The 26,270-nt window shown below is 41.8% G+C and overlaps 2 protein-coding genes and 1 long non-coding RNA gene across 6 annotated transcripts; 2 read left to right on the top strand and 1 right to left on the bottom strand.

Annotated features, from left to right (window-relative positions):
• Positions 1-6,029: 6,029 nt before the first annotated feature.
• ptpn2b (protein tyrosine phosphatase non-receptor type 2b) lies at positions 6,030-17,998 on the top strand. 3 transcript variants are annotated; one of them, XM_081705299.1, is made up of 11 exons: positions 6,033-6,227; positions 7,305-7,395; positions 7,664-7,764; positions 8,700-8,798; positions 9,649-9,786; positions 10,286-10,495; positions 11,911-12,072; positions 13,772-13,965; positions 14,697-14,801; positions 15,425-15,567; positions 17,347-17,998. In XM_081705299.1, the coding sequence occupies exons 1-10, from the start codon at positions 6,171-6,173 to the stop codon at positions 15,447-15,449; spliced, it is 1,182 nt and encodes a 393-aa protein (XP_081561425.1). In that variant the 5' UTR covers positions 6,033-6,170; the 3' UTR covers positions 15,450-15,567; positions 17,347-17,998. The 3 variants fall into 3 exon arrangements, with proteins under 3 accessions (XP_081561436.1, XP_081561425.1, XP_026878700.2); XM_027022899.3 differs by lacking the exon at positions 15,425-15,567; XM_081705310.1 differs by lacking the exons at positions 11,911-12,072; positions 15,425-15,567 and having other exon boundaries at positions 6,030-6,227.
• A 293-nt stretch (positions 17,999-18,291) lies between these two features.
• psmg2 (proteasome (prosome, macropain) assembly chaperone 2) lies at positions 18,292-21,773 on the bottom strand. 2 transcript variants are annotated; one of them, XM_027022900.3, is made up of 7 exons: positions 21,590-21,773; positions 21,234-21,405; positions 21,092-21,150; positions 20,842-20,960; positions 19,823-19,996; positions 19,233-19,371; positions 18,292-18,603 (listed from the first exon to the last, which is right to left on the bottom strand). In XM_027022900.3, the coding sequence occupies exons 1-7, from the start codon at positions 21,644-21,646 to the stop codon at positions 18,523-18,525; spliced, it is 801 nt and encodes a 266-aa protein (XP_026878701.1). In that variant the 5' UTR covers positions 21,647-21,773; the 3' UTR covers positions 18,292-18,522. The 2 variants fall into 2 exon arrangements, with proteins under 2 accessions (XP_026878701.1, XP_026878702.1); XM_027022901.3 differs by having other exon boundaries at positions 19,251-19,371; positions 21,590-21,772.
• A 153-nt stretch (positions 21,774-21,926) lies between these two features.
• On the top strand, positions 21,927-25,018 carry LOC145653062 (uncharacterized). The gene is made up of 3 exons (XR_014119367.1): positions 21,927-23,744; positions 24,234-24,263; positions 24,421-25,018. It is a non-coding gene; the product is annotated as an uncharacterized LOC145653062 (long non-coding RNA).
• Positions 25,019-26,270: the final 1,252 nt, after the last annotated feature.

The raw sequence follows: 26,270 nt of genomic DNA, 5'->3' as shown, positions 1-26,270 counted from the left end.
TCAAACAACTCAGAAATGTTTAAGCGCCGACTACTGCCGCCTACAGTGTTGGAGGTGTCGTTGGCCTCGTTGGCAACCGTTTGAGACCTGTGTACAACATTTTGTCTTAGCAAGAATACCAGATATGGCCGATGGGTTGAAAAATGTATTGAAAATGTACAATGAAAGTGTTAGCACAACAGTAAAAGTCTTTTAAAAAGTATTTTCCGCGGTGATTATTTTCTAATTGGCTCAATCCTTTAAAAATATTTTAAATGTTATCATCTTAATGTAATTAAAAAGGTTGTGTATAACAATGTATTTCATGTATGTATTTCATTAATGTATTTCAATGTAAATTAGCAATTATATATATATATATATATATATATATATATATATAGATAGATAGATAGATAGATAGATAGATAGATAGATAGAGAGAGAGAGAGAGAGAGAGAGAGAGAGAGAGAGAGAGAGAGAGAGCAGTACCAAGTAATGTAAGCAGAATACATAAAGATGAAAAATTACCAGGGTCTGAAAGAAAAATTGGAGAGAATGTGGAAGATTAACACCAAGGCTGTTCCAGTGGTGATAAGGACAGCTGTGTGATAAAGGCACCCCTAATATGGAGGAGTGGCTCAGTACAGTGGCACACAATCTCAGTCCAGTGGAGCACAATATATATAAATGTGCTACTGGAACTAATACAAAACAATCTTGGACATGAGGGGAGAATAGAAGACTGTTGGAATGCTACTACACAAGTAACTCCTGTACAAGAGGGTAAAGAAGAGGATGTGGGAACTATGGATACTTCAAAACTTAACATCTAGTCTAACACAGAAACATCTAGTAGCTCAGAGTTCCAACATCCGCTAGTGCCAACTGCTGTCACAACTAGAGACTGATGAGGTACAACACACATGTAACAGTAATGGGGTGCCAGAACAACAGGTCAGAGGTCAGACAGACCAACTTGTGCATCACCTCGACTGACTACAAGAAAGCAAATGATTCATTACCCAACACACGGATCCTGGAATGCTTGAGGCTGTATGTCGTAAATTCTATGGACCTCACTCATTCCTCCAGTCCCACACCCACATCTACTTCGCATTGACAATTCTGATCTCACTCAGCCAAATACTAACAAGCATCACATGCTCCTCATTTCCCCCTCCTCTATTTAGTTAACCCTCATTCGCAACCTCACTATGAAATATTGCCATTATTATGTTGCTTGCTGAGCCAGTGCTCTGTCTGTTTGCTTTGCTTGTTATCAAACTCTGCCTGTCTTCTAGATCCTGCCTTTCACCTGAGCCTTGGATGCTTCCCTTAATCTGCTCTCCAGTTGCCACTTTGGATCCGATTGACCAGGAAGCAGAAAACACTCTCACTGCATACAGATTAAATAAACCTGGCTCTGTACAAAGCTACAGCTACTTAGTAGCCTGCTTGGTGAAAATAATAAAAACCTATAGCAATTGGATTTCTTCTGTCCCAAGTGTTCACTTTCATTACACTGTAAAACATCAACAGGACTCTAAGAGCCTTTATCAAGAACTCAGTGGGGCTGTGAAAGACGACCCTAGAGTCCAACTTCAGACCAACGGCACAAGTGACCCATCAAGTGTGGCATTTACCAAGGAGATGCCCTGTCCCCGCTGCTGTTCTGCATAGGCCTGAACCCCCTCAGTGAGATCATCAGAAAGAATGGCTACAGATACCGACTATGGAATGGAGCAACCATCTGTCACCTCCTGTACATGAATGACATCAAGACACATGCCAGAAGTGAATGAGACATCCACTCAGTAATCCATCTCACCAGGATATACAGCAATGACATCAGAATGTCATATGGACTGGATACGTGTAGTCAGATGGTTACAAGGAGAGGTAAAGTGGCTAGAAAAGAGAAGATCGCACTACCAGAAGGTAACATAACAGATGTTGAGAGCAGCTACAAGTACCTTGATATCCTACAGGCAAATGGGAATCATGAAGAGGCCACAAGGAAAATGGCTACAGCCAAATATCTACAAATACCTACAGCTAAATACCTACAAAGAGTGCAAGTTTTGAAAAGTCAGCTGAAAGGGAAGAATAAGATTTGGGCTATCAACATTTACACTTTACCAGTCTTCAGATATAGCAACAGCTACACTCTACCAGTCATCAAATATATCAACACCTGCACTCTACCAGTCATCAGCTATATCAACAACTACACTCCACCAGTCATCAGATATATCAACAACTACACTCCACCAGTCATCAGATATATCAACACCTACACTGTTCCAGTCATCAGATATATCAACACCTACACTCTACCAGTCATCAGATATATCAACACCTACACTCCACCAGTCATCAGATATATCAATACCTACACTCTACCAGTCATCAGATATATCAACACCTACACTCCACCAGTCATCAGATATATCAACACCTACACTCTACCAGTCATCAGATATATCAACACCTACACTCTACCAGTCATCAGATATATCAACACCTACACTCCACCAGTCATCAGATATATCAACACCTACACTCTACCAGTCATCAGATATATCAACACCTACACTCCACCAGTCATCAGATATATCAACACCTACACTGTTCCAGTCATCAGATATATCAACACCTACACTCTACCAGTCATCAGATATATCAACACCTACACTCCACCAGTCATCAGATATATCAACACCTACACTGTTCCAGTCATCAGATATATCAACACCTACACTCTACTAGTCATCAGATATATCAACACCTACACTCTACCAGTCATCAGATATATCAACACCTACACTCTACCAGTCATCAGATATATCAACACCTACACTCCACCAGTCATCAGATATATAGACACCTCCACTCTACCAGTCATCAGATATATTAACACCTACACACCACCATTCATCAGATATATCAACATCTACACAATACGAGTCATCAGATATATCAACACCTACACTCTACCAGTCATCAGATATATCAACACCTACACTGTTCCAGTCATCAGCTATATCAACACCTACACTGTTCCAGTCATCAGATATATCAACACCTACACTCTACTAGTCATCAGATATATCAACACCTACACTCTACCAGTCATCAGATATATTAACACCTACACTCTACCAGTCATCAGATATATCAACACCTACACTCCACCAGTCATCAGATATATCAACACCTACACTGTTCCAGTCATCAGATATATCAACACCTACACTCTACTAGTCATCAGATATATCAACACCTACACTCTACCAGTCATCAGATATATCAACACCTACACTCTACCAGTCATCAGATATATCAACACCTACACTCCACCAGTCATCAGATATATCAACACCTACACTCTACCAGTCATCAGATATATCAACACCTACACTCCACCAGTCATCAGATATATCAACACCTACACTCTACTAGTCATCAGATATATCAACACCTACACTGTTCCAGTCATCAGATATATCAACACCTACACTCTACTAGTCATCAGATATATCAACACCTACACTCTACTAGTCATCAGATATATCAACACCTACACTCTACCAGTCATCAGATATATTAACACCTACACTCTACCAGTCATCAGATATATCAACACCTACACTCCACCAGTCATCAGATATATCAACACCTACACTCTACCAGTCATCAGATATATCAACACCTACACTCCACCAGTCATCAGATATATCAACACCTACACTCTACCAGTCATCAGATATATCAACACCTACACTCTACCAGTCATCAGATATATCAACACCTACACTCCACCAGTCATCAGATATATCAACACCTACACTGTTCCAGTCATCAGATATATCAACACCTACACTGTTCCAGTCATCAGATATATCAACACCTACACTCTACTAGTCATCAGATATATCAACACCTACACTCTACCAGTCATCAGGTATCCTGCTGGCATAACAAGTTGGCCTAAGGAGGAGACAGATGCCACTGACATCAAGACAAGGAAACTCCTCACAATGTATGGAGGGTTTCATCCCAAATCCAGCATTCTGAGACTATACACTAAGCAGAAGGAGGGGGGGCTGAGGACTAGTGAGCGTCAGCCAAAATACAGGATGAAACAACCAAGATCCAGGAGTACACCAGGATGACGGCCTCAAGTGAAGAAGTGCTTAGTGAGAAACCGAGATGGCAGAAAGCTGAGGAGGATGGGAATGAGAAGAAGGAACCATTGTGAGAGGAAATACCCCTGGATGGTATGTACTACCAGCTAATAGTGGAAGTGGCTGATAAAAATCATATCATTGGCTGGAAAAGGCTGAATTGACAGACAGCACAGCACTGATCATGGCAGCACAGGATCAAGCTCTGAATACAAGATCGACAGAGGCTGGTATCTACCACAGCAGGCAGGACCCCAGATACAGGCTGTGCAAAGACACCCCTGAGACAATCCAGCACATAACAACAGGACGCAAGATGCTAGGATAAAGAGTGTACATGGAACACCATAACCAAGTGGCTAGCGTAATGTACAAAAATATCTGTGCCGAGTTGGGGCTGGAAGTCCAAAGGTCAAAGTGGGACACACCTTCAAAGGTGGTGGCCATGCTAAGATCCTGTGGGACTTGAAGATACAGACCAACAAAATGGTAATGGATAGCCAACCAGACAGTTGGTAGTGGTGGATAAACAACAGAAGAGGGCAATAGTGATAGATATGGTGATCCCAACTGACAGCAACATCATAAACAATGAACACATAAAGCTTCAGAAATACCAAGGGCTGAGTGAAGAACTGCAAAAGACGTGGAAGGTGAAGGCAACAGTAGTTCGATTCAAGTAGTAATAAGACCTCTTGGGGCCCGAGCTTGAAGTAACCTTCTGGAACTTTTTCGGCCAATAGAACTACCCTTTTGGCAAACCCACAACACCTTCTGACATGCCCCACCTTTTGGCCCACCCACCTCTTCAGTCTGCAGAGACCTAGACTTGTCTAAATCCCCCAGACCTCAATCTGATTGTGCATCTATGAGATGTGCTGAAAAAACAAGTCTGATCTGTGGCAGCTTCACTTCTCAATTTACAGGACTTAAAGGATCTAGTGGTCACATCTCAAAGCCACTGGACATTCTTGAGATGTCTTCGATAGTTCATGCTTCTGTGGGTCATATCAATATACAACTAATATCCTGAACATCCCAGGGTTAGGATATGAAAACACTCTGTTAAATAACAACAAACATACTTCGCATGATAGCTCTATTAAAAGACTCTCTTTAGTCAGATCCCAGATAACCAAACAGGATCCTTTTTTTGTGTGTGGATACATTACAAGAAGAACCAATTCATTAGAAAATACAATTATTCTTGGAATGGCTGAACGTAAACAAGGTTGTTCTGAAGAATCATTAGCAAGCCATTAAAATATCATCAATGAGGTGACCTAGAACTGACTTGACAGCATTTAATACTGTAAATAATAAAGAAGAAATAAACATCCAAATTAATGTTGAAACCAAATGTCTGTGATTTAGACACGGGATTAAGCTTGTAGATATACAAAACTTCACACAAAGCTGATGAACCTCTGTCCAAAACGTTCTGTTTCTCTGGAAACTCTGTGTACTTTACTACAATTGTAAATCTCTCTCTCTCTCTCTCTCTCTCTCTCTCTCTCTCTAAGCCTAAAATTTATTCATAATGAAAACTCAATTAAACTAACTAAAATGCTAACATTTTAGCTGTTTCACTAATTTTTATTTTCTGCTTAGTGTTTAACAAATTTATAATGTTCGTATATTTTATTCAATAGATTTAATTTTGTTTAACTCCAATGTCTTTATTACGGATGCTCTGCAGTGCCGTATTTAAACGCTTCAAGACACGCATGCGTGGATCATGTGGGTCATTAGAGAGGGATCTATAACTCATTGCGTCCGCTGTATCTGGCCTGTGTGTGCGCTACAGATCGTATGACATGTAAAATCTGCGATACTTCAACTCCAGCCCCTCGCTTTCACCATAGATGTCAACTACACGGACAAATAGGATGTCTTTGTTTTTATGTTTGCGGCTCGGCGTTGGTGCAAGAAATGACTGATTTTTTGTATAGCAATATTTATCTTCATTAGAAACAAACAAGAGACAGTATCCACAAAGAAATGGACCACGAATTTGAGGACATAGATTCAGAAGGCCGGTGGCAGAACCTTTACATAGTAAGTTAGCTAGCTGTTGGCTAGCCAGCTACGAAGCCTAGATAGTTAGCCAGCTAGCCCACTAACTTCCTTTTCGAAAAGATTAACCCTCTTACAGATAGCTACGTCTTGTTTCACAGATTGAGATTGAGATGCCAGTTTGTTTTTGGAACAGTTAACGGTAAAATTAAAAAGTGCCAGTACGCGCATGTTGCTAGCGTTAGCTAACCTAAGCCTGCTAGGTGAACGCTAGCTATATCAGTTTGCTGAATAACTAGCGCTAGCTAGCTAGCTGGCTAGGGTTGGATTTGTGGAGTACAACTGGATTAAGTTGTTTTGTTTAAATTGTTTTTACGTTTTAACTGCTGTAAACCGTAACTACGTTGGAAGTTCTTCACGTACCATATGTTTGTATTTTGTTAGCTGTAAGTCGCTATCGTAGACCAAACATCCGATAACCTAATTGTTTCTGTAGGAGCTCGTTGGTCTATAAATTATATTTACCACGTTATCATATATCAATCTGTACTTTTCTTCCTCGACATTAGTTTTGTATGTTACCGGATTATGGGTTGTCAGGTTTCAGGCTTTTCCGGTGAGTAACGTTAGTCGTGACATGTAGCCTAGCTAGGTTAGTTAATTAACTTACTTGGTTCAAGAAACTAACATAAAGTAAACCGACGGTCGAAGTTGGTATAACTGAAGTCAGTTGTTTGAGCCATCTGAACCGGCGGACGGAGTATGTTGCAGCTTGCTAGAAATACCAGTAAGTCGCTAATGCTATTTTGGGAAACAAATCCGACCTCCGGCAGTCGGTGCGTGAGCTCCATTCTAAATACCACTGGCAGTCGTAGTTTAAGGATAGGTGAGCTGTTGGATCCGGTACAGAAAACAGTGAGGTGATTTTTGCTAAATATTTCCCCGTTTCAAAGTGCCGTTTCATTGCCACGTCTTTTTACAATTTGCAGTACTGGACCTGCTGTGTTGCTGCAGATGTTTTGGGTTTATTTAACCATATTTGTCTTATTTGGTGTAATTATCACAGTGCTGATTTGCTTATGAAGTGTCAACATACGTAGCCTTATGTCTTTCCTTCAGGAAATACGCAATCAGTCTCAGGATTGTCCTTTCAAAGTGGCGAAGTATCCTGAGAATCGGAACCGCAACAGATACCGGGATGTGAGTCCATGTGAGTGACTTCTTAGCTGAAGTTAACACCTTTGTATACACGCACTTCTCTCTTTCTCCCTCAATCTCTCTCTCTCTTCCTCTCTTTTCTGTCTCCCTCAGTCTATATACTGTTGATTCATATGCCATGTCTGAATGCCTGTGGTGTCGTATCTCGTGACCATCATATGACGTAACAAACTTGAAGTTAGCTCTACATCTTGAGCTCCAGCAAATTCAAGACATTCTGCCTTCATTTGTTTTGTTTTTTTTGTTAATTCTTGGGTCAGTTGATCACAGTCGGGTGAAACTGGGAAACACAGAGAATGACTACATTAATGCAAGCTTGGTTGAAATGGAAGAAGCCCAAAGAAGTTATATCCTTACTCAGGTAAGTTTCTGTATGATTCAAGTAATTAATCTGATATGTTCCATACTTATTCAGGTATGTAATTTAATACCTTATGTACTGATTGTTATGTATAATTTGATATGTATTGATTTAGGTACGTAATCTAAAGTTACATACTGATTGAGGTGAATGTTCCCTCCAAGTTATGTATTGACTCAGGAAACCTCTGATTGTAGGGTATGGTGGATACTGTAGTTGTTTCTTCAGAGTGGAAGGTTTGTTGGATATAGGCATCTTCCCCCCTTCCCCTGCCTGACAGAACCTAAATTTGAGAGCAGGGTTTTTTTATGGTACAGGATGAGGCACTACACTAAGCAGCATGGGGGGGAAAAAAACCTTGTGGGAGTGACCAAACAGATCCCAAAGTGCCCAGTGTGTCTATAAAGATAGTGAAGCTCTTTGGTGTTAGAGGAACAGTTTGTCGCATCACTAAAGGGTTCCCACGCGTGGTGGTCTGTAGTTCTCAAGCTACATTCTGCTTGGATAAACATTAGTTCTCTTTGTCCATAATATGAAGTCTTCTCTCTGCCATCTTTACGTAGCAAGAAAAAAGCCAGTAAACAGGAGTAAAGTTACAGAGTTTTAGTAAAAAAAAAAATGTTGCTTTTTCCTTAATTTTTGCAGTTATTGTTTTACAGCATTGCTAAGGCAATACGACTGGTGGTGAGAGCTTGCTGCTAATCATCTTAGAAGCATTTACTACCCACTTAAACCTGAGGTTAGATAGGCGCATGTCTTTAAGGTCACAGCAGTTGAAATTGAGTCAGATGTTTGTGTAGGAGAGAATACTAAAAACGCTGCGTCGCTCAGGGTCTGAACAGATATTACAGATTTCAGAGTGACTTCTTATATCCACAAAGTTGGGTGTCATCACACTGTTGACCATGCCAGTTTCAATTATTGTTTCACTTCAGGGCCCCCTCAGGAATACCTGCGGTCATTTCTGGCTTATGATCTGGCAACAGAAGACCAAAGCAGTAATTATGCTGAACAGGGTGATCGAGAAGGGCTCCGTAAGTCCTGTAAACACATACCTCACGCTCACACACGCTCACATGTGCTCACACACCTGCTAAACAAGCATCGCTTTAAAGCACATGCATCGTTGTACATGTGTACATTCACAGGCATGTATCCTACCTCTCAAGAAGCACCTCAGGCGTTATGAGACTTCAGATAAGATTGTCACAGAATGTGTGGTTTCTGGGGGTTGGTAGCAGTTTACAGCAAGACACCCCTCATGCAACATGAAAGCAGTGTGTATTTCTCACAATTGGGAGAGCAGTGAGCCCAATATGGTTGAATCAGTTATTTTTACTTGTGGTTGTTAATTTTTTATTTTTAAAAAATCTATTGCCAGCATCGATGCATGGGGACAAGGACCTACATCATTACCTGAAAAATACCTCACTGCCAAACCCAGAAAATGCATATGAATGAAGCTCTTAGACAAAGTCTGAACTGCATGTCAACTAACATGGAGAGTCCCTGAGATTCCCTGAGAGCAGATGGCCTTATACTCTCTCTGACCTGATGGATGATCACCACTAAGTATAGGTTAAGAATGTAACGTATAAAACATATTGTTGAGCGGGATTGCAGTGGTATGGGTTTGTTATTCTAAGTTTGGTAACTAGGGTGTGGATCAAGGGGGAAGAAAACGTGGTTTACATATTGGCTTACAATTTATTCAGATAACATAAAGTGCACATTATGAAACATTTCTGTACATTTTCATACATCCAGCAACGTTCCTGCACCCCCAGCTATAAAATTACTGGGATATATTTCTGTCTGTCTTTGATCATCAGTCAAACTCCAGGTCATCTGTTCCCTGCACGTGTGTGTCTGCTCCGCACACAGGAGAAGTGCGCCCAGTACTGGCCGACAGAAGAAGAGCCCGAGATGTCGTTTCGGGACACGCGCTTTGTGGTACGATTGCTGTCGGAGTGTGTCAAGTCCTACTACACCACCAGGCTCCTGGAGCTGCAGAATGCCAGTGTGAGTGTCTTTCCTCCAGTGTACAACATCCCACTTCCTGCCCCTTCAAAGTTGGTGTACTGAGGTTCGCAGTCTCCCCATGGCACGTACTTTGCATTTTCCACACTCTTGCACACTTGATTCTTTTCTAGGAAGCTGTTGATTATTGGCATGAGTTCAATTGGGTTTTGTCAGGAAATGCATTAACGTGTATTCAGGGATGTGAGACAACCTCTCTGTGCAGAGCTGTGAGCTGCTGACGGAATTGTTCTCAAGGCTCTGTTTTATCCAAGGCCACATGTATGTTGATCTAAACTGGATGACTTAATTTCTGTCTGGATTTCTGATCTGGAGGTTGCAGGTCAGCTGTGGTGATAATTTGTCCAGTCAGTTAATGGTTCAAGTGCCAGTGATTACCAAATCTAGGACCAGGACATTCATGGTCAATATACTGAAGGCACTAGATCAGATATAATGATTTCTCTTGTGTGTCTTAAATCAATCATTTCTTCCATTTCAGACGGGGGAGACACGAGAGATTTACCACTTTCATTACACAACATGGCCTGACTTTGGTGTACCAGAGTCCCCAGCATCCTTCCTGAATTTCCTGTTTAAGGTGCGGGAATCTGGCTCTCTGGGGACGGACCATGGGCCTGCTGTGGTCCACTGCAGTGCTGGTATTGGCCGGTCTGGAACCTTCTCCCTGGTGGACACCTGCCTCGTACTGGTGAGTCTGACCAAGGCTGCAGAATGTGCATGTGAAATGCGTGTATTACAGAAATGGCAGGACACGCGATGTGGTCGCACAGACCAGCACATTGAGTCCTGCCTTAAAAAGCACTGAGAGAGCACATGTGAAACGGATCAAAGGCATGTGTCATACCCTCTCTCTTACACATTAACTTCACACGTGTGCACAATAATTGTGTATGAAGACAGTTGAGGCTCTTGGCAGTGGCCGACTGAAGTCTAGTGTCACATCAAGTCTACTGTGTGATGTGACCCTGCACTCTACCTGATCACCTGTCTCATTGGTATTGCAATACTATAAAGGCCACCTCATCCCTTATGGTTATACATCTTCTCATACGTAGTTACTATGCCTTAATGGTGATTTAAAGGTGTTTCCCTCTCAGATAGTGTTGGGTGATAAAATGATCTTGAAACAGGACTTGGTTAAATTTATGTTAATGAGAAGCATTTTATATATTCAATATGGACAGAACTAATATCTTACCATGCAGCAGAAATAAATGTGCCCAAACCAGACAGTCTGCAGTGATTGGCATCCATGTCAAAGTACATGCCCATTTCTCACCGCAAAGCATTGTTTGAGTTAGCAGCACTGAAGGAAGCTCGGGAAACGAGGGGGAGGAAATGAGTGGTGTGAAAGTGAACTTGTGATGTCCTCTAAAGCTTAGGAAGCTGTTGACAAAAAGGTAACACAAGCTCAATTATATGGAAGTGGTTTGGATGGTCTGCAATATATGGTTGTAGGTTGGTGCAAGCCAAAGGGGACACGGATCTTTTCCTGCAGCAGCTGTGCTGAGAGTATAAAAATGTGGCCATTGTTGGTGCATACACAGGTTAAGCAGCGCTGTACCAAAACAACAATCGATAGTCATCTTATACAGCCATTATGGCGTCTGAAATCAAAAAAGGTTTCATGTGATCAAAAAGGGGCAAGGACATAACAAATGCAGATGTTGCGTAATAACCGGCTTACAGCGTTTACATTTTACGCTTTTTGTAGAGTTCTACCTTTTTGAGAAATGTAAAACCAGTACATAATTAATATTACTTTATATTGTACTTGAAGGTTCCAGAGCATTTGATCCACTGGTTAATTTTTTAAATACTGTTTTTGCAAATAAACTATATGCTAAAGTTTAACTAGTGAACCTTCTGGTTTCTTCAGGCTTCATTTTTTTATGATATTCTTCAAGCTGGTAGCATTGTCAAATTATATATCATGATAAAAATTGATACTGATCAATACGGGGGAAAAAGTTTTGTGATGTTATTTTTGCCGCATCACGCAGATATAGTTAGTCCTCCCTACTGGTGATGCCGTAGAGGTGATTTCCTCTTAGAGTCAGCTGCTGAGGCTCCAGTGTGAAAGCTCTCCCTGGGTCTCCACAGATGGACAAACAGAAAGACCCATCGTCTGTGGACATTAAGAAGGTCCTGCTGGACATGAGGAAGTATCGCATGGGTCTGATCCAGACACCTGACCAGCTCAGGTTCTCCTACCTGGCTGTGCTGGAGGGAGCAAAGTGGATCATGGGAGACACGTCAGTGCAGGTGAGCCATCAGGGCAAAGTTTAGCTGCTGAAGCGAAAGATTTATTTTGGATTTACGGAACGTGCTTATTTCCAGAAACACACACAGGTTTTTTAAAAGACTAAGCAAAAGATAACAACCAATTTTAAATATTTTAAAGTGTTGGTGTGTACTGCTCTCTTCATGGATACTAATGATTTGTTAGTTGCACCCGACTCTGGGTTTCTAAATATACTTATTCTCCCTGATTCTGCTGCTGTATTTGACATTAGCCATGGTACCGTGCTGTGTAGACTTAGGCCTGATCCATCTCACCTCTCCTTTGGAGTCCACCATGATTCACTTCTTGGGCCCTTACTTTTTACTATCTACATGATATCGGTTAGCAAGTTCATTAGAGTACATGACCTCCAATTCCACTTCTGTGTGCATGATATGCAAATTTACATACACACTAAACCCACAGACTCCTACCTGATACTCTGATGAAATGTTTGGCTGATATAAAGATCTGAATGGCTAAGAACTTTCTAAAAATAAGTAATGAGAAAACTGAGACATCACCAGACTCCCTGAAGAAAATATTGTCATTTCAAGGTCACAAAACATTACTACAAAAACATTACTACAACAGCATACTTCTGTCTCAAGAACATCGCTAGATTGTGTGTTTCTCTCTCTCCCATTCTGTGACCCTTATTCACACTTTGATTTTGCCAGCCTGGACTGCTGCAACGCTGTCCTCTTCAGGCTTTCTGCCTGTAGCCTCAAGAAGCTGCAGCATGTCCAGAACTGAGTTTCTAGGGTTCTCACCCATATCAGACCACGAGAATGTATTACTCCTACTCTTAGTGTCTCACACTGGTTTCCTGTTCACTTTTGCATATAGTATAATACCATTTTTATAGTTTTTAAATCCTTGCATGGTCTAGTACCTCCTTATTTTTCTGCTCTCCTTCATAAAACATTCCATCTTCTCACTCCCTTTGGTCCTTCGATGTTCACCTGCTTCCTGTCCCATGCTCCTGGCTCCACACTTTCGGAGATGGGGGTTTTAAGTGTAGCAGGCCGTAAACTCTGGAACACTATCCCTTTATAAGTTCTTTTTTACCTCCCTCTTCCAAAAACAACAGAAATTGTACCTCTTGCTTTTCCTTATACTTACTGCCTGACTATATATCTTGTGTGTAAATACATTTAAATGTATTACATTTATTCTAAATCTACTCTGTTGATTAGTGTTCTTGGGTATCCTCAAAGGTGCTTATAAAGAAAGTTCCAATAAATTCTTAATTTGACAATTTGAGCAATAAATGTGACTAATCATGTGGTTGGTGGAGGAAATGTCTAATAAATGGTAGGCTTTAAATTACCGATTATTCTATTGGCCTCGCAATAAAAAGCAAGTGAAACAGTAACTTTTCACTAACACTCCCAAGCTAATACACATTAACACTGACTTGTACCATATATAATTTTTTTTAGCACCCATACAGTTAACATTAGCAAAGTCACAAAGCAGAACCTAGCTAGCTTAGCTTATGTTGTCCACCAGCTATAACTATATCTTGTTATTCTGCTTCACAAGAAGCTTTGCTGGTAGCTGGTTTTAGGACTTTGAGACTTACAAGATGAGGAAACACCACTGTTGATGAATGATGCATTTTAAGCCATAGCTTGAAGTATGTGCATGTGCATGTGCATGTGTCTGTGTCTATAGAAACAGTGGCAGGAACTTTCCAGAGAGGACCAGGAGAGTGTATCTGAGTCTCCACCCCCCCAGCCCGCTAAATGTCCCTCAGAGCGCTACAATGGTAGCAGGATGCTCCAAACTGATGAGGTCGGAGAGGCGGAGCCAGAGAGGAGGACAGCTTCTGATGTCAAGGACACAGATGGAGATGGCTGCACAGCAAAGTAAGAAGCACAGTGGAAACAGGCCCCACCTTCAGGCGGTCCTTTTGTTCATGATGCGTCAGTTAAATGGAAGTGCAAAGGTGTGAATCACTTTGACATGTCGTTAAATGAACTAACTGGTCATCAGACACTGGTGGATTATTACGTCTTTAGTGTGCAGTTTTATTATTACCCTTTATTGAGTTCTAGTCCTAAGCACACACCACCACCACCACCACTGCATCAAAGCAATGAGTTATTTGATAAGACTTGATGCACTGCTAAGTTTTGGTATATTTTTGTTCATAACACATAGTACAAAGGGGATAATTCTTTAATTTACTTGTGGGACTTTTGTAGTTAGTGGGAATAAGTCTGCTGTTTCCTCTGGCCTGTTAATTAGCTGGGGGGATTTGTCTGGTGTGTTGGAGGCAGTAGAACACTGAAAATGTGGCATGCAAGGGTGCTGACTGGTATATTCAGCTGCAGGAACCGTAACTAAATTATTTGGACAGGCAGCAGTGATGGGGAGCACATGTTTCATTGACTCATTTCTTTCTAGCCAACCAAACAATGGCAGATACATGATGAGGGAGGATTTTCTGCTCTCACTTCACTGAATCACTTCTGTTACAAAGTGACATTTTGCTAAGGCTCATGATCATTGAATTAATGGAGTCACTGTTCCACTGGTACAATGTTTAGTGTGTGGTTTTTGTTTTTTTTGGGGGGGGGGTTTTCATCTGTCCTAGTGCTCGCAAGAGGCAGAGAGATGAGAAGATGTCCATCTCGACACAGAAGACTCCCCCAAAACCGTCCAAGCCCAGGATGAATGACCCTGAAAAGAAAAGAAAAAGGTGAAGCTGATGTGCTGTATGGCATTTTTACTGTGCCTTAACCTGTTGACCTTTACAGTAGCTGGAGTCTCTTTTAGCCATTCGACTGGAATATGATTACAGGCACTCCACTGAAGTCTTTAACTCCAAAGAGCTGAAGGTGTTGGAAGTATTTCAATAATTGAATGGATGTACATTAGTAGCACTTACTATAAAATGATGATTTAAAAAAAAACAATTTAAATTTATTATTTTGTTTTTTCTCCTCTTTAATGTTGCAGTTTTACAGTCTAGTTCCCATTGGCAGCTAAGTTGAAACGTGAACACCATACAGAAAACCTTTCTGTGAAGTTTGGTCAGTTTGTCTGTCAGTCTTGCTTTGAGTGCCAAATTATGAGCTAACAACCAGCCTTAAAGATGTCTGCCAACATAGACTGGGGTTCCTGGATGGACCTCACTCTCTGCATACACTGGAAACGGCAGCTGTGTCTGGGCTATACTTTGGTTCTCTTGAAACTCAGTTGTGTGTGTCCATGTGGCTCTAGTGAAACTCCTGAGTTAAGGCTTCACAAGCACGGCCCCTCTGAGTCACCTGGCTCTGCGCCCTCTGACCCTGTGCCCTCTGTTGTGCCTCTTTCACACAGCCTGGGATGCATTTGCTGCACGTGACAGAGTGACAGCTGTCGCGTTGGGCCACGCCCCCAATGAGGCAGCAAGGACACGTGCACAGGATTTTAGTAGAGATGGGCGTGCCTGGGCCCCTGGCCCCCCCCCCCACCCCCAGGCTGTATGTGAGCGAATGGGCGTGGCCTCCAGCTCCTCCCACAGCGAGCTTGCCCTTTGCTGCTGTTCTGCTCGTGTTGCTGCTGGTCGTGGCTTTCTGAGTTTGGAGTGTCAAGGAGGCCCGTAGCATGCTGGGCTTCTGTTTTTTTTTGTTTTGTTCTTGGTTTTTTTGCCTTCTGGATGTCCATGCCACAGTTTCACCGTGTTTGAATGAAACAGCAGAACCCTTCAAATGATGCTAACGACATGCGCGGCGGAGCGCATCCTGTCTGTAGGCTGTTGCTGACTAAGGCTAAAATGAAGGGGACGTTGTATGCAAATTTTGGCCTTTCTTTTTTTTTTATTTTTTATTCAGCTCTTGTCACAGACCCAGTACTGTGACTCATTATAACTTGAAGCATTTGATTATTCAGTGTGTGTTAGAGTGGGTGGGGGTTGATATTTTGACAAGATTGTGTGTGTGTGTGTGTGTGTGTGTGCGTGTGTGTGTGTGTGTGTGTGTCTAACCATTTGCTGCTGAAGTTGCTACCATGTGCAGTTTTATTAGTACTCACCTCATATGAGCACGCTACCTATGCCCTCCTGGCTGCCATCTGCCCTACCACCAACTCCCTGCCCCTGCTGATCATCAGTCAGCATTGTCACTGTCAGTAACAGGGGCAAAATATCACAATCACCACATCTGGGCCATCCATCGTTGACTTGGGTATTTTTTTATTCAGTTACAGTGAATGGGGGCATGGGTTTTTAATGCCTGGGTCACCAGTAGAGGTTGGATCAGATAAGAAGTGTTTTCAAACCCAATCCTTAAGGACCCCCAGAACCTCTATCCCAGATTGCAGCACAAATGAGCAAGGATTCAGTGCTCTTGGTTACTGGTTCAGATGTGCTGGGACCTTGGAAAGAGCCAAAACCTGTACTCTCTGAGGCTGAATCAGAAACAGTGGTTTAGAAGCCTGGATACCACACTTCCCTAAATCAGTATGTAGTGTCGATACCTGTGGCCCGTTAAGACTGTCACCCAGGTGACCGCTGGAGGGGCGGGGCTTGGAGCCAGAGGGGTTTGGCTTGCAGTGTGTAGAGTAAGTTTGAGTTGACACATTTGTTCCAGTGCAGAGTTGGTCTCATTCCTGCTTCTGGAGTTCGCCCTCTCTGCTCCGGCCACTTCACTACCTACTTTGGCACGTCTCCTTCAGCTGCCTGGTTCATTATCCACACCAGGGCTGGGCGATATGACCAAAATCTCATATCCTAATATAGGTCATTTCATATCCAGATAATACACATGATGTAACACATTTTCTGTAAATTCAAGGAATAGTTTATATTTTATATACTTTATAAAGATATTTTTTAATTGCATTGAATTATATACTTGAAAAATAAAAGGTATTTTCCTTCTTATATAGAATCATTTTTTTTTATTACACACAAGAATATTTGAAATATTAATGTATAAAATACAAAAAGGTAAATATAAAACCCTTCAACTACAGCTGTAAAAAAAATGTAATATCGGCCCAAAACGTGAATATGGTTAAAAGTTATACACAAACACATGAAACATAAACATAAACCACTTTCACAGCGCAATAAACAATACACGTTTTGGTCATCACACAGTCCTAATCCCACCCCTTGTGAATGTGGTGGGCGGAGCAGGGCCTGGTGTGACTGTCAGGGCCTCTCTTGAGGGGCAGGCTTGGGCCCCTCCTCTCCACTACAGCCTGCCTGACCGACTGTGCAGCACTCCTGACCTGCACTTCTGTGCTTCTTTCCACAGAGCAAGAACAAACAGTGACATCTAACTCTGGCAGCCTGAGCAGGGATCTCCAGCCCAGAATACTCCACCTCCTCCAGTGGACTTGGTCCTGCATAGTTTTGTTTACAGCACGGACCACGAGAGGACGAGGAGCATTTGTCCACACACACACACACACACCAGCACCACTATGGTAGACAACTCGCGTTTAGAGTGCAGGCCATGGTTTCCTTTGGCTTTCTTTATTTTTACCCTGTGCCCCTTTTTTTTATTTCATTCTATTGTTTTGCTTGTTTCTCAGAGGCAGCAGGATATAATAATATGTAGGCCTACTTATTGCCATTTTGTATTGTCCCCCACATTATATTTTTAGAAAAACCCTTTTTTCAGAGGCAAAATGAAATGCTCTATTTTTTTATATAGAAAATACTTAAATTTCCTATCATCTCTGCAAGCGCTGAGATTGAAGGTACTCAAGTCTTATGCAGAGAAAAAGTTCCATTGTTGCGTGCGAGCATGAGTGTGTATAGTGGTTTTTAAGCTATGTATGAAGCAGAAGTGTTTTGACTATAAAATTGATTACATTCTATTTGCTTGAGGGGGGGGGGGAAAAAAAAAAGTCTTAACATTTCCTTATCCAAATAAAACCAAACTGGCACACTTAGTTTCTGTACCAGTGGACTGTGTTGTTTCACTTCTTTATGGGTTTTGTCAAAAGGAAAGTAACAACAACAACAACCCTCTGTTCCATAAGCAGGAAACCTAAGTTCTTTTATTTGTGTTTTGTAGTGGTAAGTTACTTTGATCTGCAAGTTGTCTGGTTTGGGGCTCTACCTCTGCTTGGAAACAGACCAGACAGCCAACCAAACAGGAAGAGTGTGACAGATCAGTGTACTTTTAGAGTGCCCTGTTTTGGAAGAGCAGCAACAATCAATCCAGAGCAAGAAGCTGAAAATCAATGTTAAATGATTTTTACATATTTTATTGTACAAACAGGTTTAAAGACTTGCAACAATTTGGCAAAAAAAGTACATGTATCTGTATTATATACAGAACTCCATCTTTTGCACAAGATGTTTTGTGCACAAATTCAGCCCCCAAAGTGCTGGATTTTACAACAGTGCCATCTCACATGGGAACTCTCAACATGCTGTTTCCTCATGGCAAAGGTTTCTACTGTGCCCAGTTCTCCGGGTTTCAGAAGAGCAGGGGTGGAATGCCACTACCAAACAGGAGCCTCCAGGACGGGGGGATCCTCCACGGAGCAGGACCCTGCGCCTGGACACACAGAGCAACAGCTACAGCACACCAGCTAATATCCAATATCTCTTTAGCAATCAATCAGTTTCATAACTCGATCGAATGAACAAAATCAAACTCCTTTACCTCAATCAAAAAGTGATTTGATTGAACTCAATTTGAAAGGAATTTCTATCCGATCATGATATAGTCTTCTCGTTTAAATCTGAATTAAAAGGAGGAATGTTGGCTGTGTAAACCCATAAGTCTACCTGCTTTTGCAGTCTGACGCATTCTTGCATTTCTGCACATGCTCAGTTGCTTCCTGCTGAGCAATGTGATGAAAGCTACTGCTGAAAAACTGGGTGAAACTATTTAATCCATAATATCCACCATAGGAGCATAGAATCAGATGCCCCCCCTCCCTCATGGTTTCCCATTTCATATACAGCTTGAATGACAGACATTCATTCATTTACATGAAAACCACTTCTGCTTTGGATATTAAGGACTACTGTACTAGGCTTTTGGTAAGTGCACTTAAAGTATAGTGAGTGTGCTGAAATATGAATCATGTGTCAGATCTTGACAACTAGTTTGCCATATCAAACCATGATCTGAAACACAACCTAGTGATTATCAAAGCTGGCACACACACACACACACACCTCTAAATCACCACTCACGGGTTTTTCCACTAGAATCAGCCAGTCGTTCAGGTGGTTGCAAAGGGCAAAAGCATCAGGGACGTTGTCCCCCTCAGAGCAAAAGAGCAGAACCACTGCCATGGGGAGATGCTCTGTGCAGCTAAGCAGCAAAACAGAACACACATTTTCCACCATTACCTTTAACTCACTCATAATACACACAAATACATTTCTCACTCCGCTATACCAACTAAATAATCCAACCAAATACTCCAATGTACCAGGGAGGAAAGTGATCAGATCCCCCTTCTGTTCTTAATCAATACAGAGATTCACATTTTGCCCCAGTCATGATTTGGTTAGGAGTTTAAAATGGAATTAAAATGTCCATAATAGATATACATGTATCTAATAACACTGACCAAAAGAGGAAGCAAGGAGCAAGTTTGTTTGTTTTAAATTGAGCCCTGACTACACCAACAAGGTGTAATTATTGTACCATTAGCCCCCCTATTTATGTTTTAGTTGTTTTATTATGCTTAACAATTCCTCCTGCTTCCTATACCATATCAAGACCTCCCCCTCCCAGCAGAAGAGTGTCTCCCCTCTACCAGTCCATGTAGAGGCCCTTGGTTATTCCTCCTCCAGGGATGTATAGCCGCTGCTCTGAGTCGCTGATACCAGGAAAGGCACTGACTCTCTCCAGCTGCGTCCAGCCCAGCTGCCGCAGTGCCTCACCCACCTGTTCCTCTAGAGATGGACTCAGGAGGTAGCGAAGGGCTGTGCTGTTGGGCAAACACAGGGGCGTTACTAGCAGTAGCTCATTAACACCATGCCAGGACCATCACAGCCCCAGGACCAGAGTGCTGATCATCTACAACAGTCCAGATGAGTGTGTGGATGACTCAGGAATTCACACGATCCAACAAGCCAAATAATTTCAGACAAAGTAATGTAGCTCAGTCTTTGACAATGTCACATCAAGTATTAACCAGTAATTTTAAAATAGTCAAATGTTGTATTGTAAAATGTAATCAGCAGCAGTCTTTAAGTGGTGCAGCAATTTACATGAACCAGCATACATGCAATGCTGTTTGCACCATTTTGTATATTCTTATAAATGAATCACATCTAGAAATTTGATTGCTCATCATGTTAAACAGATGAGTTGAGAAAACATTAAATATTACAGAGAAACAGTTTCTCTGTTGTAGTACAAAAAAAAAAAATGCTTTAAAAGCAGCAATACAACATACCATACAACGAAGGTTCTAGGTTGCAAAGCACTAAATAAATGAGCGACCCAACGAAAAACAAATGTTATTGTAAACATAAAAAGCGAAAAGCAGGAGTCACCATAAAACATGTGGTGAGTTTCCTAAGTTTCTTGTCTGCAGATAAAACAAACAAACTGTTTGCCCGAAATGTGTTTTCAAAAACCTTTGTCTCCAGTGATATTAAAAGTGCGAGTAAACCATTAGATGGCAGGGTCTGTTTTCTGAGACCGCAATGACTCTCACCGGGGCCACTGCTTAGCTTGAAAAGGATCAATCATGTTAAACAAGAGAGTTGAGAAAATATTAATATTACAGAGGAAGAGGAATGTGTATTAAAGACGAAGTTTTGGTACCCCTGTAACTGCTGGTCGTCTCTCTGGTATGCCTGGCTGCTGGACAGCAACACGGTCCTGGAGAATGCACTACTTTTGATCCAGGACACCAGGAGCTTGCGAAATGACTTTATCTTCGTCTTGTTCCAAGAAACACACAAGCATGCATCAACACTTAACGCACGGGCCTAGATGTAGCGCCAAAACTAATGACTGTAGAATAAAACTACAATTAAGTGAGTCGCTTCGCTTTTTACAGCAACGCACTCACCTGCAAAACCGGCGTCCTGATCTGTAGCACAGCCAACTTCAAATCACTGCGTGAGTACACTTCACAGGGGTACATCGACAGTCAGAGATGTGAGATTTTGCGGTAATATCTGTGGCGTTAATTGTGTTGTGAGATAACTAACCTTCTGCATTGGTACTTGGCTGACCAGCCTCTTCTGCCGCAGCGACGTACGGGTTACTGCCCGCCATGGGGATCAGGCAGTCTGTGTGAAAATGGCCCGCCCTCGGCATGCTGAGCGTGGAAATGAGGAGGTCTGCGGCGAGCTGTCCCACGTTACCGACTGAAACAGCTGGCTGTGATCAAGGGAAGATAAAATAGCTGAGGTTAAAGAGCTAATCATGAACAACCTGCCGTGTACTGGGTGGTTAGCTAACCTAGCTAGCAAGTTTCTCTGTAGTGATTTGGTTGCTAACGCACCAGTGATGAAGCAAAAATAACAGTTAGCTAGCTAGCTAACCCATCTCATTTTCAACTTACCATGATTAAAGTAAACCCTTTAAAAGAGGGCAGTGTGTCTTCAGTCGAAACGAACATAATTTATTGCTGTTCACACAAAACAAGAAACTTTAATATAGCCAGTGTGAATTTAGTTTCACGTTCAAGTAATGCGGACCTCGCGCAGCGCTGCCCAGATTCACTGATCTTCAACTTCTCATTTCCTGGAAATTAGATTTAAACATGATCTGTATATCGCTGAATTTACGAAGCGTAATTTACAGGTCTACTTTACTTCAAGGTTTGCCTTATCATTAATATTTTATTTAAAAAAAAACACATTATGTTGATAATACACATACGTTTTAGTACTTCGTATACAATTTTATGTGGTATTTTAAAAGTTGAATACGTAAATTGTGATTTATTTTGTGCAGAACAGGCATTTGGCATTTCCACCTACTTGACGCAATGTCAAAATAAGAGTTCTTAAAGTTCTGCCGTCATTCCTGACATTTAGATTTTCTACATTTTAATATGAGCAGATATTATGACGCGAGTTTCCAAGTAAAGATATAAAGGCTTAAAGTCTGTTACAGTTTCTCTGTGTAGTACAAAAAGGATTTAAAAGCAGCAAATCCGTAAACTATGAAGGTCCTAGGTTGCAAAGCACTAAATAAATGAGGGTCACTGCTTAGCGTGAAAAGGATTAATAGTCTAATAGAAACACCAAAACGTTATTTATGTCGGCTAATTTTAATTTCCCTTTTTTTAAAATAATTTTTAACGCGTTTTTTTCTGAACCTCTCGCATGAACGTAGCATGTACGATGTTCATCATCCAGTGTGACTCTTCGTTTATGTGGGGCAGAGAGAGAGAACGAGAACTACTGTGTTATCGGAGCTGCCAGATTTGTCCAGGGTCAGCATGCGGCACAGCATTTGTGATAAGCGAGAAAACACTAACTACAGTCTCATTCATTGGTTAGTGTAGTTCATCTGGTGTAAAAAGTAAGAATCGTACGGTGATGTTATTTTCAGAGCTGTTGTTGTGTACTTTGTGGTGGTTTTTTTTCACTAGCTATTTGAAAATGTACAAACAAAAGCATTTTCTTAGCCATGGTTCATCTAGCCTTATTATTTTGGGGCACGCGCGCGTTCGCACACAAGCACACGGTGCTAGAAGTAATTTTTCTTCCGCTATATCTACCAAGTTTGTACGGCGGATTTTAGCGCCTCATTAAAATGTCGCTTGATTCACAATGTCTTCCGATTTTCGCCAGCTGTTACTCGACGCGTCGGACAGGCGTTTTCTCAAACAGGCAGGCGAAAAGCAAAGCAAGCAGGTGTTTGCTGAGTTACACTCTTGAGAAGAATAATGCACAGACACTTGATCCTCTGAATCATTGCGTCTGTGAAATCATGAAAAATGTAACATCGTCGAAGCCCAAGGCATTGAAATTTCTCAAAACGCAATACAATGCCATAGCGCTTATTTCGGAGATTATTTAGGGAGAATTAGTGTTTCATGCCTGATATCGTCCGAGATCGGTTTACAAAAGCGTTTGTGATGGAATTGATTGAATTTGTTTTATCATCATAGCTGTTTTTGGTCTGTTAGCTTTAGCTGTTGCTGGTTTGTGGGACGGAGAGATATGTGTAGAGCCACGCACCTGTGCGCCAACACACCCAGAGCTCCCTACATGCAGCACGGAACAAAGCAATATCCTTTCATTCTGGAGTGAGTTCAACGTGCCCTGCTGTGCCTATTTCTGCGTAATAGAAATCGGATCCAAAGATACAGCCCAAGATATTTTTGGGATCTGTTTGATTAAACGAATAAAATCTAAATCGTGATAGTGGAATAAAAGAGTCTGGAGCGCACTGACCAGATATGCGAACTCCATGCTCCCTGTTTACCACCGCTGCTGATTACAAACTAAATTACCCCCAGCTGATGCCTCAGCAGTGGCAGAAATAAACCTGCAGCCTGACCCAAGTGTCATTATTAAGGTCTCCCACATACAGTCTGAGGACCAGACAACAGGTTCAGGATCCCAGGCAGAATTCTCTCCCCTTCTATTTTGTATGCTTACCCATGTCCAACCTAGGTAATGGAGAATTATCTTTAGCTATGACTCAGCGCATCGTCAGAAGTTCAGTTTCATGATTCTGTTTATTAGAAGAAGAAGAAGAAGGTTGGTGGATTTGAAAACTCTTTGAAGTTGAAGCTATACCACACACACACACACAAGGGCAAGGTGCTTCGTTAGAAACACCTGCTGTGTCTGTTCTTTGCAGTAACTGGTTTGTATACGCTATGGCAGTTACCAAAGTAACTAATTACATTTTTAGATCTTGAGCTGCACATATTTATAGTCTCCTGGACCTCAACATAAAAATTGTGAAATCAATCTTTTATATTACTTCTCTTCAAACTCAGCATTACATATTTTTTTCTGGCCACCAATGACACTCAAGAACAGTTGTGACTATATATGAAGTCTAAACATTAGACTCTAAACTGTGTCTGCACTGAAGTGATTGGCAGATGTAAATCATATCCATATATACATTGTACATTGTGTATATAAACATACTATACATTAATTGTACATACATTGTTAATATATTTTGTATATATATAGATATATATTTCCCTATACACTCCTGTTTTTTCTCCTCAGTTTGGACAGAGCACTCTCAACCATTTCACTGTGAGTTATATTGTGTATGACTATGTATGTGACAATTAAACTGAACTTGAAATGTAGCTTCGATTAAGTATTTAAAAATAATTAACATGATCTTGTGCAAGAAGTCCTGCTAGAAGTGGTTTCTTTCTCTCCCTCTTTCTTTCTCTGTTTCTAACAGAGAAGGAAATGCGCACACACTCTTCTGCCTTCAACGGTTGTGGAACCCCCCCTCCCCCACTTTTTATCTCCGTTTTCTCCTACCCAGTGCTGTGCTGCATTCACCTTCACTGGCCTGCGTTCCTGGAGGTTCAGCTCTTTCCCCAACAGTTGTAATTCAGCACTCCTGGACTGAGAGCAGAGTGGTATAAGGTGAGGATTTGTCGGCTGTTAATGGGCATCTGCGCTGCTAGGTCTTGCCAGCCCTCACCTGAGTCCTGTATAATGATCATAAATTAATTACAAGTGGTTGGGGATGTTCATATGTTCTAGCAGATACATGAAGGACAACTTGCACCTGTAACACAAACACAGGCATCACTGTCTAGGTGCTGTATGATAATGCTGGAGTCCAGTGATGATAAACTGCTCAGATGAACTATTATATGTGACCTGCTATAAGTAATTTCTTGGCTATTTACTTCAATCCTCAGACATCTCAGTTCTCACCTGAACACACTACATCACATATATTCAGTTTGCCCCCATCTTCTGAAATCAAATCAGTTTATCTGGGATAGTCAAGTAAATTTGACACCTGCTGCTGCTGCTGCAAGCTCACTGCATGTTTAAACAGGACTTCCCCAAATTCAAACAGGGGAAGTAGTTCAAACACATGACACCTAACATGGATATCTCAGCCTGCTTGAAGCATTTTCTGCTCCACCATACACTGCTGATAACAGAGATGATCAACTCTCATTATCAGTCAGAGTCCATCTCTACACCCTCTTATTGGTTCATCTCTCATCCTTGTCCAGTGTTTTAGCTTTTCCTTTTGCTCTTCCTACATGTTAAATTGAGTTGAATTGATTCTTACAGGTGACTGATATTTGACACATGGTCTCTTCAGATGAGAAGCTGGGAGGTTTTTCTTCTGGTATTTGACTGACCGGTCTTATTTGCCCTCTGCAGTCCTGGCTGGGGGTGGGGCAGGGGTGTGCTGACTGAGCCCAGCTGCTTCTTTTGCCCCTGAGGACTGACTGTGCAATTGAAGCCAAGAGAATCTAAACATCTCCACATGTTCTTTCTCTCTCTCTCTCTCTCCCTCTCCTCTCTCTCTCTCTCTCACACACACACACACACACACACACACACACACACACACACACACACACACACACACACACACACACAGTGGAGTCCAAGCCAGGTGATGAAGGCTCCACCCTCTGAAGATGCTGGTAGCACACCCTGTCTCCCACCTCCACCAGGGCTGTGCGCTGTAAGGGCACATCTGCAGTGCAGTTCAGTTCAGTTCCACTTTATTTTTAAAGCCAATTTCACTCAGCGATTTTCTAAAAATCCAGGCCTAGACCCTCAGTGAGCAAGCCAACAAGGACCATTGGCAAGGAGACGCTGAGAGGGCAACCTGGAAACCTGCTGAAGAGCCCAATTTACAGGAGGAAGCCATCCTCCTCTAGGTGGCGCTGCATAGCGGAGGTCGTTATGAATATAACACTGAACAGGGGCCAAAAAGTGATGGATGTTAAATCTCAACAGAGATGTTGTGAACTATTTGCATTACTGAACAGGTAGAAGGACACAAAGTGTGGCAGTAAAGTGAGCTTTTTCTTTCTTGTGTGGCACACACTCTTGTTCAGGCTAACTTATAATAGTGTCTCAATAACAGGTCCTGCAAGGATACATAACCTGTGGGAGGGGGCACATGTGGAAATTAAGCATTACTCCGTTGAGCATTGATGAATGGTTACTTGTTCCTACAGCGTGGTTATTCATACAGAAGAACACAAGAACAGTAGCTGCACCATAAACCAGGCTATTGACAGCCACAGTGGTGTGACATTTCAA

The sequence above is a fragment of the Electrophorus electricus genome, chromosome 2 (genome assembly GCF_041902795.1).
Source record: "Electrophorus electricus isolate QZ-2024a chromosome 2, ASM4190279v1, whole genome shotgun sequence".
Taxonomy (NCBI): domain Eukaryota; kingdom Metazoa; phylum Chordata; class Actinopteri; order Gymnotiformes; family Gymnotidae; genus Electrophorus; species Electrophorus electricus.
Note: the sequence above shows the minus strand (reverse complement) of the source record. Positions and strands in the feature narration are given on the sequence as shown.